The 18,866-nt window shown below is 41.9% G+C and overlaps 1 protein-coding gene across 1 annotated transcript; it reads right to left on the reverse strand.

Moving 5' to 3' along the window:
• Positions 1-9,038: 9,038 nt before the first annotated feature.
• Positions 9,039-18,321, reverse strand: LOC120955588 (uncharacterized). The gene is made up of 10 exons (XM_040376609.2): positions 18,115-18,321; positions 14,441-14,606; positions 14,029-14,363; positions 13,713-13,924; positions 13,465-13,581; positions 12,182-12,311; positions 10,517-10,900; positions 9,728-9,958; positions 9,426-9,644; positions 9,039-9,343 (listed from the first exon to the last, which is right to left on the reverse strand). The coding sequence occupies exons 1-10, from the start codon at positions 18,236-18,238 to the stop codon at positions 9,150-9,152; spliced, it is 2,112 nt and encodes a 703-aa protein (XP_040232543.1). The 5' UTR covers positions 18,239-18,321; the 3' UTR covers positions 9,039-9,149.
• Between the last annotated feature and the right edge of the window lie 545 nt (positions 18,322-18,866).

Genomic DNA, 18,866 nt, shown 5'->3' on the forward strand with positions numbered 1-18,866 from the left:
TAACATGGTTCTTTAATTAATTTCTACAGCGGCCGCGATCCGGGTGCGATGCGTCGAAAAGTTTTTAATTGTAACTTTGCCGTTCCCCATCATCCCCCGTTACAGCGAATGACATCTCACTACTGATACGGGGAGCCAATGGGGGGAAAAATGAAAACTTCCTCCCCTAGAGGAACCTACACGAGCGTTGGAAGTTTTGTTTCTGAAGATGTGTTCGTTTAATTCCTTTCTGCTAAGGGAAACAAATTTGATGCGAAACATGTTCCTCGTTCCTCGTATTGGCTGTTTTACTTTGGTCTTGGAAATGTAATTTCGGGCTGAAATACGTAACTATTTTTGTGAGGAAAGTTTATTTAAGCTCTTCTTTACCTTTACCGTTACTAATGCGTTTTCCCAACGTGTAACTAATATCAACGAACGACAGCTAACCAAAATGCGCTTTTTAGTCGCTTTGTGTTGTGCTGGCCAAGATGATAAGAATATGGCGAGGTGATAGTGTACGAGCTACAGATCATCACTGTAATAATGTAATATTAATTGATTCGTTAATATGGTTCGCACTATAAAATGAGCTTAATACCAAAGTGTTACGATCTTGCCGTTGCGTGTTTGACTGATTATAGGAAACTTTGATTGATTTTAAGGACATTTTATTGGTTTTGTATGTTCTGTCACTGATGTTAATCGATATTTGGCAATAGATTATTAGGATTAATATTATCATGGTGATGACGACGATGATGACGTTAACATAATGGAACATTTATAAAAGATCTTCCAGAAGATGGCAGAATACAGATGGCAGAATACACACACGACACATACCATCTCTTCATAGACTTCAAAGCCGCATACGATAGCATAGCCAGGGTAAAACTGTACGACGCTCTGAGCTCATTTGGAATCCCGGCCAAACTGATAAGGCTAGTTAGAATGACTATGACCAACATCACTTCCCAGTTGAGGGTGGATGTAAAACTCTCAGGACCTTTTGCAGACCACCAAAGGTCTGCGCCAGGGGAACATGCTTGCCTGTCTCCTATTCAACTTGGCGCTAGAGAGGGCCATCCGCGACTGGAGGGTGGAGACTACGGGAACCATCTTCTATAAGTCAACCCAGATTCTGGCATATGCTGATGATGTAGACATCATTGGTCTGCGACTCACCTATGTAGCAGAATCCTTCCAAGGGTGTCGAGCAGGCGGCAGAGAGCCTCGGATTGCAGATAAACGGGGCAAAGACCAAACGGATGGTAACACACATCAATGACCCTACCAATAACAAATTTAAACTTACGTAGGCATGACGTACATATAGGTAACCGCACTTTTGAAGTCGTTGCCAACCGGTCTACAGCCTGAAAAATCAGTTCACCTCAAAGAACCTGTCGCTGACGGACGAAGCTGGGACTATATAGTACCTATATAGTACTGGTACTCACATACGGCCCTGAGACATGGACACTGTCCAAATCTCACGGAAACCTCTTAGCCGCGTTCGAGAGGAAGATGCTGAGAAGGATACTTGAGGCCCCGTATGTGTGGAAGGACAATGGAGAAACCGCTATAAGGACCAGCTATACGAGATGTACGGCGACATCACTGTCGTGCAGCGTATCAAGCTCGCCAGGTGGGCTGGTCATGTTGTACACATGGAAACGGACGACCCAGCCGGTAAAGTCTTTTTACGTGGGTAAGTAAGTTCTTCAACAGTTGGTTGAGTTCTTCTAAAAAGCTGCGTTGATTGTTTTGCAAACCGACGATGTGAATCTTTCGAGAAAAGATCTTACAAAAAATATTTATATTAATAAAGCATATTAATTTATTATTAATAATAACTATTATAAAAATATTAAAACAGCGATAAGTGCGTACTATAACATCTCCTTACACTACGCTCCTCAGTCAAAATCGACCCAATTCACTCAGTTTGTTGATTTGTGTGCTTTGAGTTCATACAAGAGGCTTGTCTGCACTTATGTAACACCGTCATTTTCATACGACTGTATTACTTCCGTTGTATGTCTGTGCGTGTGTGTGCTGCCGACGCGGCACGAATTTGAATTTTGCTACCCGTTTTTTACCAATATTCCAGCCACGTCACTTGCCTGTACAACCACTCTTCAAAGAGCGCGGTGTAAGTGCTCTGTGCATAATATTACCAGCCATGCCTGGCGAGGTCTTTTCGAGTTTCCAAAATTTTCCCGTACAATTTATTGCAAAGTTTCACTCCCTCCCGTTAAGTTGCCCAGACTCCCAGAAGCATTGGAATGATGTCCCCCTAAGCAGGCCGGCTCGAAGCATAACCATGACGCAAAGGCCCAATGTTTACCGAATGCATTATCGTTTTATGCGCAAATTGAAGCCGGCCGCTCAAAGCTATTCCACCACAGCAGACACGCGAGAAGCCGCTGCTGGCATATACAATTAACACATGGTACATTCTACTTGCGGAGAATTGTTGCTGTTGTTATTGTTGCCATTACTGTTCCCTATGTGCCAGCAGGCCATGAGGTCGGCGTAGTGAATCCTACAGGGCGCCTTTAAACCGAAGACAGTAATGCCACCCAAGCAGGCGTTGGAATTGCCAGTTGTCTTGAGCTACGATGTGATGCTTTGATTAGCTGTGTGCGTGCGTGCAGTTCCGTTGGCTGGAATACACAACGAAAATCAGTACTTACCAAGTGTTTTTTTTACGTTTTGTTTTTCCTCGCTATCCTTTGGGAATTGATAGAACGCGATAAAGAAAAAACCACCGCAACGTTTCCCCTTGTTTGTAACGACACGACATGGGGTGTGATGGGTTTTACTTTCTCCCCTCTCGCGTTACAAGATTATGGAATGATGTTTGCGGTAGCTCATTCCAATTCTCGTATTCGGTGTGAGTGTAAATGTGTGTGTGTGTGTAAGATGGCAAGTTCAGTGCAAATTAGTTCTGGGCTTGATTCGATTAAAATCTGTGACTACGACTTTGTGCCTACCGCTTTCGCGGCTTCGCGTGAGGGAGAAAACAGGCGGACGTAACAGCCCATGGAGAAAGGGTCGTACGGGTAAGTTGATCACGGTGGAATGTTATTGCACAAACATACACACAGACACACATACAGACATAGGATAATACACGCCCGGGAGTGGTTCATAAATTGAGATCCTTAAACATGGAGAGGGTGGGCGATTGAGAATGGGGAGGGAGGGAAAACAAGTTGGAAAGGCAAAGTGGAATTATGATTTCTTTTATGCACTTTCTTACGCTCGCTGTAAATTTCTGCTACACCCTCGTGTTGTGTTCGTGGAAAGAAAAGCACGGTCAGATAGGTTGAAGAAGTTTGTATACTCTTTGCCAGGGGTGGGCAACATTTTTACATTGGGGATAAATAAATATTAAATCTAGGTGACATTTACTTTGTTATATCAATGCTAAATATAAAAATTTACAGGGTTTACCAGTCCAATAAACAACTGTCCACTTGTTTATAACAATAGTCGTTTTGAATAGACACCGCTGTCTACCACTTGCTCACACGTCAGATGGTGTAAGCTACTCTGTCCAATTCAATAACACAATTTTCGCCTTCGATTGCATAACGGTCGGATTCTTGTGGTTGTTGTATAATTAACAAAATTAATGTTTTGATTTATTGAAATGTATGGTTTATACTGCATATTTCTTGAATAAAAGAAACGTGTTTGAAAATGTTTTGTTTTTGCAAAATTTGTCAAAACAAAACAAACTGTGCCGAATCTGACAGTTGCTTATCGAAGGCGAAAATTGTGTTATTGAAATGGACAGAGTAGCTTACACCATCTGACGTGTGAGCAAGTGGTAGACAGCGGTGTCTATTCAAAACGACTATTGTTATAAACAAGTGGACAGTTGTTTATTATGCTGGTAAACCCTGTAAAATGTGTTTCAATCAAAAGGTTTACATTTTTCCAAACATCAAATTCGAATTATATAAAACTGTAAAGTAAATCAGCAGGGCCGTTTCTTCTAAAAAAACTAACATTTCTTCAATTAAATCATCAATTTGGCTTAAATATGCGGATTTCGTTCATGTTTATGTAGGATATCATGTTTGAGTAATACATTAATAAATTAAAACAAATAAAAAAACACAATTTTGTGTTGTTATTTTTTGTATTTCATTAGTCATCTGTTGTAGATTAGATATTGAAGTAATGGTATCTTGTTTTATTTATATTACTGTCATCTTATGCATTTTCTTTCTATATTGAAAGTTTAAATACCGAGTGCAGATTATTGAAATGCTATTTTAAACTTCTTCGTAGACAAAAATAACGTATTAATATGAAGGATATTAATAGTCACATATTATGAACCCAAAATTTATGTATTTTTATACGATAAATAATAATTCACAAGAAACTCAGAAGTCATTATTTTTATTATTTGGTTTAGAGATTTTATATTGTTTACTATACAAAATACCTAAGCGTTCTTTAAAGGAAACTTATTTTGAAGTATTTTTGGTATGATAAAACCAGTATCTTACAGAACTAAAAGAAGGTATTAGGAAAACAATTGAAATTTCTCATATTTTTAGTTTTTAGTTGACTTTAATTTAAAACAATAATGTAATTTTAACAAATGATATTGTTGCCTTCAAAATTTCAGCTCACTAAACATTCCCATAAAAACGAACCCCCATACATTGCTTGCTCTACCCTGGCTTTGGTGAAACCGGGACGCGTTATTGTGGAAAAGAAAACACAACATTCCCTTCATCCTATCGCTTGGTGTTTTTTTCTACTTCTTCATCATCTAAAGTACGTAACGATTTTAATCGCGACAATCATGAAGCAAAATTGTTCCTCGCCTCAATTTTATTTCATTTGTACGGGAAATTGTCCGTCAGTTTTCAGTGTGCAACACAAACAGCAAAGCAATCAGCAATAGTATTGTTGAGGTGGGAAATTTCGTGAAAAATTGTACCATGTGGCCTGGAAAACATTTTTACCGAAAAAAGGTGGTAATTCGTTACGGGTTGCAGCTCGTCGCGATAAGAAACAGTCGCCGCACGCTTTGGATTTTTTATTGCAAGCAAGTTAAATGAAAATTGTGCCCAGTCTGTTTTTCTTCTACATGCAAAATTGGAAAATAGATTAAACATGATGATGTATTATTCTTATGGTGGAATCTTTTCAAGCGGTATCTACTGGGACATTGCGAGGGATATGTGTTGTACCTTCTGGATGTAAGTCATTTCTCTGCATGTAAAAAAAAAGGCCTCTTATGCCTAGATTTCCGTGTTCACTTCAGTTCAACACTTCAAACCGATTCTCGACTGCGTACAATAATTTGTGCTCACTCTTTCGCTCGCTCCCTTTCTTTGCGTAGATCCTTTTCAAAACGCACGTCTAATGTAAACACGGTTTCCCTCGGTGCCGCAAATGCAAATATTTGCTCGCAGGAAAACTATATTCATGCCGGTGCCGGTAATCCTACCCGACTTTCCTTCCAACTAGTGCCAGTCCCTGCTCCAAGTCTGGTGCTGGCAGTGCGATCCAGGCCTTGAATTCCTTACCACGTTGATTACGGTTTTACCCTTACCGAGCAAAAGGCTGGCGTAGCTGGCGTTGATTTTTCCTCCCCATAACCCGAAGGTGTAGAAGTCGTTAAATTGTTCCAGCAAACAGTGTGTAGTGGCACACTTCCTCTCCTGTTCGTTCCCACTTTCCCCCCGGCACGCATCCCACCGGCAGCACACCCTTCCACAAATTGATCTGAAAACATCCCGGACGATTGCTGGCCGACTGCTCAAAGAGCCAATTAGGCAAATTACAACGGCTTTCCGTTCCCGTGATTCTTTGACGGTCGCAAAGGGGAAGGTGTACGCGGGGGGGAAATGGGTTATGGCGTGGTTGACCCGAAGACATTTGTACGGTTTGTTTGCTTCCTCGTTTTAGCAACAGTTGTTTGCCAGGCGAAAGGGGTCCTAATGCGTAGACTTGTGACTTTACGCAAATGGGAGGACAAATAACAGCTGCTCAATGATGGTGGCAGATTGGCGTTTTGAATGTGGAAGGCGTATCGGTGAAATTTGTATAATTTATTGGGCGTTTGCGTAGGCATCCTTATGAGTGAGGTGAGCAAATGATTTGGATAAATCTTTTTAATAATGTTTTTTATATAAAATCAAAACAAAAAACCGTTACATAAATGTGATGTGATTTCAGGATCACAGAAAACATTTCGGCTGCATTTACATAACGGCTTTAGCGTCTGCACATGCTCTTTAAACGTGTCCGTTCCACGAAAAGCCTTGGCGTTGGCTAACGTCGTGGGCCGGTACGCATATTTTTGCGTCATCAAATATGGAAAGTGTGGTGAAAAAAAGGAAAGAAAGAAATGGTTTCGAAATGCCAATCAGTTTCGGTTGATTAGAAATTTCAAATGAGGAAACGGGTCGGCCGTCTGGAGCGTGTCATCGGCGTTCCCTTGACAGTGCTAACTGGCATGTTTGAAGGGTCAACCCGGCATGTTTGTGGTAGTAGCATAGTGAACTTATTGCATGATTGTACCAGTTCTCATGAATAGTAATTGGCGTGAGGTAGAAAAATCCGCTTCACGGTACATCCTTTGAACACGAAGAGGGAAATGTGTGAAGATTAAATGCAAACATGAAAATTTGTGGAGTTTGAATAAGCAATTTCGTATTTTCTGCTGCTATTTCATAATTCCAGCTAGAATATCAGCTACATTAAGTTTTAAAAGGCTTCTAAAAACATATCTGTTTTGTGCTCAAATTGCTCCCCACTTGCATTGGTACTAAACACGATTCAAACGTTTAGATGTACTAAAACCTACCCCGGCAAACCGCGGATTGCATATCTGCCAAGCGCAAATCCTGCCTCGCACTGCCTCGGATGAAACAAAATTAATGGCAACGCTTTTGTTTCCTTCACGAGCGATATTGATAATGCCTGCCCCTATTGTACCATGCTAGCACAGCGCTAAGCCCCAACCCAACGTCCAGCAATCGGTACGCGATCAGATAAGCTTTCGATTGTGTTCAGGGGATCGTACGGGAAGCACAACAAAGCATTCCGTTTAACCAAAAGCACACCACCACGGCGAAAAGCACAATGGGGAGCGATGTGGCTCCATCCAAAGTTACGGGCGATTGTGAGCGATTGAGCGATGTAATTGCGTGTGGCGGTGATTAAGCTGCAACTAATCAACCTGTGTGCTGATCGAACCGGTGATTGAGGGCTGGAAATCGATAAGTGAATGAAGGGTAATTGAACATGGGAACGCTAATTTACGAATACTGTTTCCGTGGCATCAAATTCGTAGAACGGACAGCTATGAGCATTAAACCTTGCTTGTGGATTGCCTTTGTTGGTATTTGATGGTGAGATAGATTAAAGATGTGTTTAACTAGTAACACACTGTGGCAGATTGATTGGAGCAACATCAATCGGCACCAACAAATCCTTCCATGACCTTTCATAAACCAAACAGACAGTTGTACATTTACTTTGTAGCGATTTTAAGAATTGTAAGCTTACTATTTTTGTTATTTTTTGTAAAACGTAACATTGTACAATAATATTCAATTTTTATATTGCACAAGTAAGGTAACAGCTTAGAATCTAATGAAAGTGATAACATTTTAATGGGAAAGGATTTTTTTACGCACAAAGCTCATTTCAAGAATTGTTAAAATTTAACATACTTTTACTTCCTCAATGTTGTTATACATCTATTGCGGGAAAAAATTCTCAATTTCTGAGATACTATAACGTTATTAATTTGAATTTGAAGTGAACTTGTTATTAGCGCATTAATTTTGGAGTTGAGCATTGGGTTTCCAGTGTCTTTCTATTAAATCAAATTCAACATTCAACGTTTTTTAATATTTTAACAGGCTAAATTATGATTTTGGCCGGTTAGGATCAGGATTTTAGGCCGGTTTCGTGGTACAGTCGTCAACTACCTAAGGATCTATTGCGTGGCCCTTAAATCCTATCAGCACTTTTAGTTGCATTTCAACATTAACGTTTGCATTTAATAAAAATCGACAAAATTTTTCATCATTATCATCATGAATCAGCAGACAAAATTTGACCCCTCTATTAGTCGAACTCTAACCGTGATGGACAAAAAAGTGTAGCTAATTCGTTTGGAAGCGTGCGTAATCAAAGAACGGAACCCCGTAGCATCTAAAACGGTCTCCGTGCGGCAGTTTGTGGACGTCGTATACGCCTCTTTCGGTGTCTACAACATCTTGACACTATTAGGCAACAATCAGAGCATCGAATAGAAAGCCAAATTCCGAATGCCCGACTACCCTGAGCGACAAGAAGCTTCAAATGAAGGTCCAGGGAAATGTCGCTACTTTGCTGTGTAAGCTTGGCCGGGACTGTATCGATGCAACCGGCCAAACGGTGAAATAGTACCTGCGAATCATGAAAAAAACATATCGGGAAGTAGAAATCGCACCAGTGACGCCAAAACTCAGTGCGAGCCTTTCAGGCGAATTTTAGTTGTATTTCGATATGAAACCCTAGTACCCGAACTGTTCCAATTTCCCCCTAGCTGCGTCTGATCGAAATTTTTTGGACCAACATGATGCAAAAGTTATATTCCAACAAATTTCCAACAATCCACCATGGCGAAAATTCCAAATAATTGACGACAGTCAGCTCGTAAGATCGTAGATTTATTTTTGCAAGTAAGCAAGTCAAATCAAGAGTGACAGGGAGATGGTGGCATATTTTAAAATAGGAAATACGATTGGTTTGTCCATTCTCCAATATGGTTTCAAGTAACCTTTTCAGTTTATTATGTTTCGGAAATTATTTTTGATTATCGAATTTCTCTAGAACTTTCACGAAAGTTTGTCAATTGCGTGCATTTGTATTGTTATTATTAACATTTTTTTATACAAACCCGTTCCAACTTCAAACTAGGTCAATATGTTAAAAAAAATCGTCTCGAAAGATTCTTGGAAACTTGAGCGAATAACAAAGAATCACTGATTGTAGCTCCTGAAGCATCAGAACGCAGGAGAGTTCGGATTTTGGAAGATAAATTCAAAATTTATTCCTACCCTAGATAGACATACACACACACAGACACAGAGAAATACACTATAGCATAAGCTTTGGCGATAAATTAAGGATCACAGCGCATTACGGGCAACCGTACCGTTGGTGCCTTGCGCGTCACCACCAGTATCCACCGGTGGTTCGAAGCTACCGCAGCGTGGAAAGTTGGCCGGCGGCTTGAGCATCTCGTCCGGTTCGCCAATCTGCAACACCAGCCCCATACCGTCGGCAAGATGCCATTCAAAGTGACAGTGCACCAGCCAGAAGCCTGCGGAGAAGAAAACGCCGGCACCGTTGTCGTAAGACTCTGGCCGAGCAAAATTACCCGCCCGGCCGCGACCCCCACTTACCCGGATTGTCCGCCCGGAACCGTATCCTAACGTAGCCCCGGTTCGGGATGGACTGCGTGTCCTTGTACGGTGGGCAGTGGGCGTTCGGGCGCCGTACGGTGCGTAGATTCCGCAGGTAGGCAATCTGATCCGTAAGGATGTCGCTCGGGAAGCTGCCCGAATCGGTCACTATAAATCGATGCCCGTGCAGATGAAACGGATGGTAGAACTTTTGTCGCACTGCAAACAGAGGGTGGGTGGTTTGAACGATGGGAGTGAGACACAACCCGGCTGGAACTAGAGTCCCGCCTCGGCACACTTACCCTCGGCCGTATCGTACAGCACGATCTCGATGACGTCGTTGTGTTTCACCTTCATCCGGTGGGTGCAGAAGCACAGATGGTCGTCCGTGCAGTACGCCGGCCGATGACTGACGTTGCAGAACTGGGCATTCTCGTCGACAATCAGCTCGGGCTGGATCAGCAGCGGGAAGGAGGGCGGCACGAAGCTGATCATGTTCGTAGCACCGATCGTGTTAAAGCCCTCCCGGACAGCTGCAAAGAGCGAATGGAAGGTTGCATTCCTTTTAATTGCTGTGCTTGGGCTGTCTGTGGGCGTCTGGGATGCGCCCGGCCAAAGCTCCAATTATGGGCTCTCGTATATCAGAGCGGTTTACTCCGTTTGTCCGACATGATGGTTAGTCCCCGGGAAGGGTGCAAGAAAATAATCACCCTCAGGTTCCTCAGGTAGACGGGAAGCAATCGAGTAAGCCTCTGCATAACTCATTTAATTAGTGACAGCATCTTCATTAAATCTTGCATATTTTCTTGAGCCTTTTACGGAACACGCGCTGCTGTACTCCACAGGAGCAAGGCTCCTGTTCGTGCGGCTATCAACGATAAATTAAATAACTTCTTAATAAAGCCTTCCAGCTTTTAAGCCAACTGACTAGCCAGCAACGGCAATGTTGCCTCTCTACCAAAGCTGCCCACTGACTGACGGCTCCACATTAACATGCAAATAGGTATGTGAGTTTACCTAAACCGGGTCACTTTGTTTAATGTTTATACGCACCGGGCACGATATCCGATCCCGGTACGGGGTTTACTTACTTGCGTAATGGCTTGTGCCACGGTCCGAGAACAGCAAGCTATTGTTCGCCTCGATGACGTGAAATCCCAGGAAAAAGGTACGATCGGGCACGGCATCGATGAGGCCGGTGTCGCGGAACACCTCGTACGCTTCCAGGTCCGCCGCACAGATGTACGTATCGTTCGGCGTGTAGCAGGGTGCGGTTTGGTGGTTAAACACGATACCATCCGGATACGGCTCATCGTACGTCGGCATCGGTTCCGTCGGGTAGGCCAGCGTTTGCTCCACCGTTAGGCCAGCGGCCGGGATGGCCGTTTCCGGCGTGCGATAGGACAGGATGGCAAAGTCTTCCACCCGCATCTGATCGCAGAAGCCGATGCCGCGGACACGCACCCAGTAGTTGCCTGCGATAGAGAAGGGAAACGGGTTTAAAATCAAAAGGGCAAATGGGGAAATGGCCAATAATAGAGAGAATTTTTCTTTTGCGCGATGGGGCAATGTGTAATGGTTAATTTGAAAGGTTTTTTTTACTATTTCTGTAATGGCTACCACGGAGGTAGAGGAAGTGTGTATTAAATCATAACTCTACCAATTTAAAAGAAATTTTGTCCATCACTCTCAGAATTCAAATAGTTTACATTTTGGTGCATTAAGTATGATATTTCTGTATGGTTTGATAGCCAAAAAAATCCTTTAAACTTTCACACTACCTCAAGCCTGGATTCCACAAGCCTGCTTAGGCTCCGAAAGTCTTCTTTTTCTTATTTTTGGCATAACAACCGTTGTCGGTCTAAGGCCTCAAAGGGGCTTTCAGTAACTTATTTATTACCATAGCAGGATACTCAGTCCTACGTATGGGTGTACGGACAACATTCGGGGCTTGAACCCATGACAGGCACGTTGTTAGGTCGTACGAATTGACGACTGTACCACAAGACCGGCCCTAAGGTCTAAAGATCCTTAATAATCTGAATCTTTATCTTACATTTTATGATTGTATTCAGTTCATTCTTATACGTCTTGTTTTCGTTTTGGACTCTCTGTACCATGTTGCTCAAAGTCAAGGAAAAATGCCACCTATCGTCGAATAAATGCTACTCTTTTCTACATCCTGAACTTCTTTGCTTGAATACAATGGCATGGACAATGACAGAAACTTTGAAAATATAATTCCGTGAAACCTTGTTTTACTCTGTGTTAATGAGTACCTAATTAATGGATACCTGTGTCAATATATGTATGTCTATAGTTCTATTTGTAGATCAATAATTATTTGCTTCTATATTTGCATTGGGCGAATGTTTAGCCGATTTTAACTGTACGGCTGATCACGTGACATACAGCAATTGACTCATCCGATTTATTGAAGGACCTTAGTACTTATTGCTAAGCTTACTTCCAGAAATACACTGTACAGTTACAGTTAGTTCAGGAGCGTGACAAGTGACACTATTGGCTCGTTTCATGAAGAAACACATCTGTTTTACTGGTCTATTTTGATAGACAGACAGTAGTGATTTAAGGGCACCAGATCGGTACATAGCTTTATTGGCGGAGACAATTGAGGACATAATTAGTTGATTGGTAAAGTGCACTTAATGTAGAAATCAAACAACATTTTATTGAAACATTCAAAGGTGTTTTTTAACAGACAATCAACAAATAAATTAACTGAGTAAACTTACCTGGCGGTTGATTGGCAGTCAGTACGAAATCATAACGTTCACCAGAGATGGATACGAGTGTGTCTACCGTGTGCTGGGGCTGCACAGTACCGCCATCAGTCGAAATGATCAGCATACTGTGGTTTTGAATCTAGCGATAAGAAATTCGGGGTAAAGGTAGAAAATAATCTCTTATTTGATAGATTTAATGTCTTGGTTACAGGGTTTCTATGTTTTTATTTCGTGATTTATGTTTTACTTTCCGATTTTTTTTCGGTTTTATTTAAAGATTTTTTGCCATTCCCGAGATATTTTTAAATCGGAAAATTAGAACATTCTAAAATCTGATAGAGCATACAATATTTCAGAATTAACAGCCTGAGTTTGTATAATTTGGCTAGTTTTGCCCGTGATTTTGAATGGAAAGATGATGCAATTTCAGCCGGGCAAACAATAATAGCTACAATCATCCAAACAGCTTTTTTGCATCTATACGCACTGCAAAAATCCAATTAATTAAATTGTGCTTTTAAAGTTTTTAATGGTTTTACATAGAAATCGGAAATCGAAAAAACATCCATAAATTTATTCCATGTCGTTCGAAACCAGACACGATTTCCTCTTGTACAATTTCGTAGCCATCAGTAACTTTTGCGATCATCCCAACACCAGCATGACATGGCAATTGATTTCAATTATTCATATTTGGCAGAGGGCAATTCTAACAAAACAAGAACTCACAATCGTGCAATCGGAAAATGTGCTTCGCAAAACCAATTAATAAAGTGAGGAAAAGCATCATTTTAACCATGTTGCCTTTCACCAATGATGCGCTCGGAAACGTACACATATTCGGGGGTAAACATTCAATGCAATTGAAATATCGGCAAAAAAACAATAGCTGTAACTTTCCATCGTTTAAAAATGCAACGATAAGAACAAACGCGCAACGCTTCGCCGAGCAGTAAATCCCCATTTAAAAGCTCGCCGTAATTGAGAAACATTGTGCACATTTGCACCAAATTGGCACCTCGTTTCGGGTGGGGTCGCATTGGAAATGCAACAAAGGGGGGAAATTTCCACTCACACAAACTGCAGTGTTCCAAGAACAAAGACACAAAAGTCCCGTTGCTGCGGGTGTAAACAGTATTTTCCATTTTGGGCTGACCGAAGGTCGTACTGTGTAATGCTGCCGCCGCGACTGGAGCGGATGCTATAAAGCACGTAACGTAATTATAATATTTGAACTACTTTTCGTATTAAAAAAACACACACACAGAGTGCAAACTGCACGGGCCACGTACCTGCATCTGAAACGGACAGTACTGGCTGCCGCTGCTGATCAACCGAAAGCGGTACCGTTTGCCATATTCCACCTGGTACACGGTCAGTGGGGCGTCCGCTCGAGTGCCGGTCGTTTCCTGCGAATGGTAAGGTGTGGAGGTAATTTTCGATAAATTTTAATTTATCAACAACCCCCCCACCAACCACCAACCTCCGGTCAGACGACCAGCGTGTGGGGTGTGTGTGGGCTTAAATTCATTATTCATACATTAAAGTACCGCCCGCGGCCATTGATGAGGATGGAGTCGACGCGCATCGAATCGGTCTGGATGCCGGGCACCCACTTCTCCACCATGTCGAGCGTCCAGTCCGCAATGATGATCCGATGCTCGGACAGATCGTAGTCGTAGTGTGCCTGGTTGAGGTCGCTCGGATCGCGCACCACCACCATACCGTAGTGGCCGTTCGCTTTCTGGAAACCTATGACGTGTGGGCGAGCACAGGAGACAAACAATTTAGCAGAAATTGCATAGAAAAGGGTGGTAGGTGTGTGGGTTCGCTATGCGTTTTCTATTATCACTTACCCGCATGTGAGTGATAAAACTGGGTGCCCGCTTCCACGGCCGTAAACTGGTAGCGGAACGTGGTGTCCTGCGGTATGGGGCACTGCGTTACCATCGGCACACCGTCCATCCAGGGGGTTGCCTTCTGGTGAAAGCCGTGCCAGTGGATGGTCGAACCGAGACCCTCGAGCTGGTTCTCCACGTCCACCACGATGGAGTCGTGCTTGCAGACGTGTATCGGTGGTCCCGGCACGCGCCGGTTGATGGCGAATACGCCACGCTCCAGCCCGTTCGCGGTGATGCATTGCGGATGGAAGCAGTGCGCTCGGTTACCGAGACGACAGTCCCAGCAGGCACTGGCGTAAGAGGCGATACATGAGGAGAACATGAAACAAAACGTATCGGTTGTGAAGAGAACCAACCCCGCACTTACGAGCCCATGGTGGCGTAGTTTTCCAGCTTCCAGCGAAAGTGGCAGGTAAGCGGTGGGTCCCCGGGTACGCAATGCCGGTCACACTGGTCGCCCGGCACGACCCGCCGGACGATGGGCGGTACGGTGGCGTTGTCTGCGAGTAGCAATAGCTGCGGCCAGAGTCGTGCTGTGGAGAGGGAATGCGTTGATGAGTGGCGAGCTGAGTGGGATTTCTGAGGCGCTTATGGTGCATGGTGTAGCACAGGCAACTGTAGCGCTGCTTGTTGTAACAACGGTTTGCGTTGAGTTTTGGGAAGCAACGGCAACATGTTGTTCTGTGATTTGTTCGTTGTTGATTGAGCAAGTTTTCTCCGAAAAGCTTGGAAAATAAATTTCTTTTGTTGAAGAGTTTGTGAGCTTCTTTGGGTATTTCAATTCGGGTGGGTAATTCGTTTTGATATGCAATGAAGATGAATTTTGGGGTTTTCTTTGAGAAATGAACTGTAGAGGTGTTGTGAGTTTAGGAACTGAACGCTACAAAACCCGAGTTGGTTAATTTAACAGACGTTGAATGAATGATATGTTTGGAATGTTTGCTATAGCATGTAGCACGTATCAAACAAGAACACTGCAATGTAGATATTTTATAGCTTTTGCTATGAAAGATTGTCATTGTAATGAAGTATTCCTTCTTCTTTAGGGCTTATTTTCGAATGTGGTGTTAGGTCTATCGAGTCATTTAGACCAATTCCAATGTATATACCCAAACTTCAAAGCCATTTTTACCAAAACCGCCAACAATTCAACCATTACTCCCAATCTTTAGCACATGTATAATTGATTAACTCATGATTTGCAATGCTACAAAATGATTAGATTAGAAAGGTTCTTTCTACCCTTTATCACTAGGTGTGCCGAAAGGATTAAATCATAAGCAATGTAGTGTGGCGAGTGGTGTTTTTTTTCACGCCACAATGCCAAGATTTGCGTCTGCGGGTTTAACATTATCACTCGAAGTCACTGACCGTGCTTCTAAATCACATTCACTTGGGCACTTTTACGCACAACTTTGCCGTACGTCGAATGATCGTAAAATAGTGTTACATAAGGTGATAATGCTTCTGCTTGTTACTGCCCGTGTGTCTAACATATGTCACATTTTTTGATAAAGCACCGTAACACAACCGAAACGCTGCCGTTGGATGCTAAAGAATTCGTTGAGGTAGTCCCCGTGCGCTTGACTGCACATCAAAGTAATCAACTAAGTAATAAAAACAAAAATCCACTTATATTAACACTAAATTTGATAAGTTGGTACGTTTAAGAGCAAAACAACAAAGGCAGTTAAAACAAAAATCGTCCGATAGTTTGATGAGTTTGGTAACAGTTTCGAACTACAGATGGTTTGTTTCAGCATACATACTGGTATGTTTTTTTTTTAATTATTTTGGAATTACAAATAATATGTTGATAATGTTTGCATAGATACAACATTTATTTGGAATCAACTACCTATGGATACCAATGGAAAGCAAAAATGTTGGCATAGTTTTTAGATTGTTGTTCATTGTTAATCATTGTTGTTTATTAAAAATTACCCGTCCACCAAGGAGATTTCCAACGAGAGCCTTTTTTAGTACCAATTTAATACTATTTTTCTAAATATTGTCGCGCTTAGGTGGTAGTCAAATAATCCCTTGAAGTCTACATGTTCGTTAAATCTCCCCGTCATGATGCTCATGGTGGCATTTGCACCATGTTGTGTGTTATGTCTCGATTCATATAGTTTTCTACGTTGCCGCGATATTAAACGAGGAACGAAAAAGCGTAATTTGTGTAAAAAAACGATGGTGCATCAATTGTATCTACCACCAACCCTGCAATGAAGCTTACTTGAGAGTCTTTACGTCTTTTTTCGAGCGTCTCCAGTCCTAAGAGCAAGAGACGTTTGTTGTACGGTGGTATATTCGCTGGATTGTTTCAATTCATGTTTCGAATAGCATAGCGGATGGGCCAACTAAGGATTGGAACTAACTAAGCTACACCATGATGCTTTTATGCACATAGTGTCGTCAAAGTCTTTCGTCATCTTGAAAATCAAACCTTGCGCTCAATTTGCACGTTCGATGGTATCTTCCATACGTGGTTGAAATGTTAACTTAGAGTCAAGTGTAACGCCAAGATCTCGCATGTATGTCAATTTTTTTGGCAAGAGTTGATTGTTTGTGTTATTTTCAGTTGAGTTTTGGATGGTCTAGAAGGAGTACTGGGCCGGTCTGGTGGTACAGTCGTCAACTCGTACGACGTAACAACATGCCCGTCATGGGTTCAAGTCCCGAATAGACCGTGCCCCCATACGTAGTTCTGACTATCCTGCTATGGTAACAAAAAGTCACTGAAAGTCAAGCTCATTTCACTAAGTGGGTACAGGCAGGCCTTGACCGACAGCGGTAGTTGTGCCAAAGAAGAAGAAGAAGAAGAAGTACTACGTGTTATAATAATAATACAATCGTTACCACCTAATTTTGGCTCTAAGGCATCAACTTTTGACAGTGCGCATCAATATTATCTCAAAAACACCAATTTTTGACAGTGCGCATCTATTTTTGACTCTAACGCACCTATTTCTGTCTGTAAATCATCAATGTTTGACTCTTGTAGGAATCATGATAATTTTACAATGTATTTGAGCAGATTTTTGACAATTGTAATATTATATCACATAAACAACAGCATATTGCCTTACCTAAACAGTTCTAAAGCATAGACCTTACAGCAATAATACATTTTAACATTACGTTAGGGTTTGCGTTAGGATAAAGCATTAAACCTTTATGGAGAAATGTTACACTGACGTCAATCGTTAGCTGCAACCAATCAATCAAACCTATTATAATTTCCCAACCGATAAAAATTTATTGCTAAATTTAGGGGGTGTGTCATTCGATTAACTGAATTTTTGTATTCAACTTTCGTGTGATTCCTATCAAAAGGAGTAATGGCAAGAGTCATAAAAGTTTAATATGCATAATAACATATGCTTTACTTGGTACCTAAAATCTTGCTAGATATCTGTTTTGAACCTGATATTTTTTGGCAGTAGAGTTTTCAGCATAGTCTGTTTTCTCTATTGCTGGTAAAGCATTTGCGATTCCACTTTATAATTGAGTTTATAATCGGTCTGCCGAATATTTTCCCCACTTTCTAGAACGATTCTCTTTCATAACATTCCTCTGCAAAAGGAATGAATTGTGACGGGTGCAGAGCAAAACAAAACAAGAAAAAAAAGACAAGCGATAGAACCTATCAGACACAGACAATCTTAATCGAATCGCGCATTGTGGCTATGGTGGTGAAAGATACAAAAAACAGTCTATTCCATTATCAGCTGAAATTCTATTTTTTATTTCAAACGAATTATCGCACAATCGGTCCATCCAGACAAGGAAGCGGCCGGACCGGAGAGTGAACATTTGCTATTACAATGCAAAACAGTTCTAACATGAATGAACGGTTCTAATGTTACCCAATATAAACAAATGTTCGCAAAAGGGAGAGAATTTTTAACTGGATAACACTTTAGTCACACAGCTTTGCTTGAAATTGATCATGAATTTTATGCACATTGAAATAATGTTCACTTGAAAGATGTAATCAAAAGCTACTTCAACCTTTTCACGAGCACTGCAACTCACCCGGTTTAGTTGACAACGGCAGCCCTACAAAACAGTCCACAGCAGCAGGAAAGCACACCAAAACGCCCAACGATATTAAAAGTAATTGTGGCCCCGGGCCCACTTCAGCACGTCTGAGAATCATCTTACAAGCGCGTGTCCGATCGCGTGCCTTCACCGAGCAGAACTAAACATGAAATGAGTGCGCTCCCGTCCAAAAATGTACCACCATCCAATGTTTGACCGCTATCAGCGCCTTCGGCTGGGCTTGGGTCATTTTTTATTCCCTTGGTTCAAATTAATCAAAAGAAAATTTGTCTCCTATTACAAAAAACGCGTTCGAATGCCCAGGACGCATTCTAATCGTGAGTTTGAGAAGAAAAAACCTGGTATTTTAGTTGCCCTTCCGATTGGTTGAAGTGGAATCACAGTTTAATCAGCAGTAGCGGGTTATACTGGAGGCCATTATCACCGTTGCGCCAGGGTGTGTTGGGCGGCGTTGGAACGTTTTTGTTGTCGCGTGGCCACAAGTAAAAGGGTCTCGAGCGTGTGCTGATGGTTGTCGAGTCGAGTGTTTTGGTTTATTTGGCATGATCCGTCTGATTGTTTCATTTTATGTGTACGGTTCGTTGGTAAAGCGGAATATGGGTTTTTTACTAAACGATTGATCTCATCAGCGGGTTATACATGCGGTGATTTTAACAGAACAATCATAAACATGCGATCTTTCAGGCATAACGAAAAAAAGGTGTGTTTTGGTGGTTGCGGGTGTT

The sequence above is a fragment of the Anopheles coluzzii genome, chromosome 3, assembly GCF_943734685.1.
Source record: "Anopheles coluzzii chromosome 3, AcolN3, whole genome shotgun sequence".
Classification (NCBI taxonomy): domain Eukaryota; kingdom Metazoa; phylum Arthropoda; class Insecta; order Diptera; family Culicidae; genus Anopheles; species Anopheles coluzzii.

Excerpts from the sequence above, each read along its gene's own strand:
- LOC120955588 (XM_040376609.2), bottom strand. The coding sequence starts at position 18,238 with ATGATTCTCAGACGTGCTGAAGTGGGCCCGGGGCCACAATTACTTTTA. Across the intron at positions 13,925-14,028 it reads GTTTTATCACTCACATGCGG|GTTTCCAGAAAGCGAACGGC; the intron begins GTAAGTGATAAT and ends CACACGTCATAG. Across the intron at positions 10,901-12,181 it reads GACTGCCAATCAACCGCCAG|GCAACTACTGGGTGCGTGTC; the intron begins GTAAGTTTACTC and ends TCTCTATCGCAG.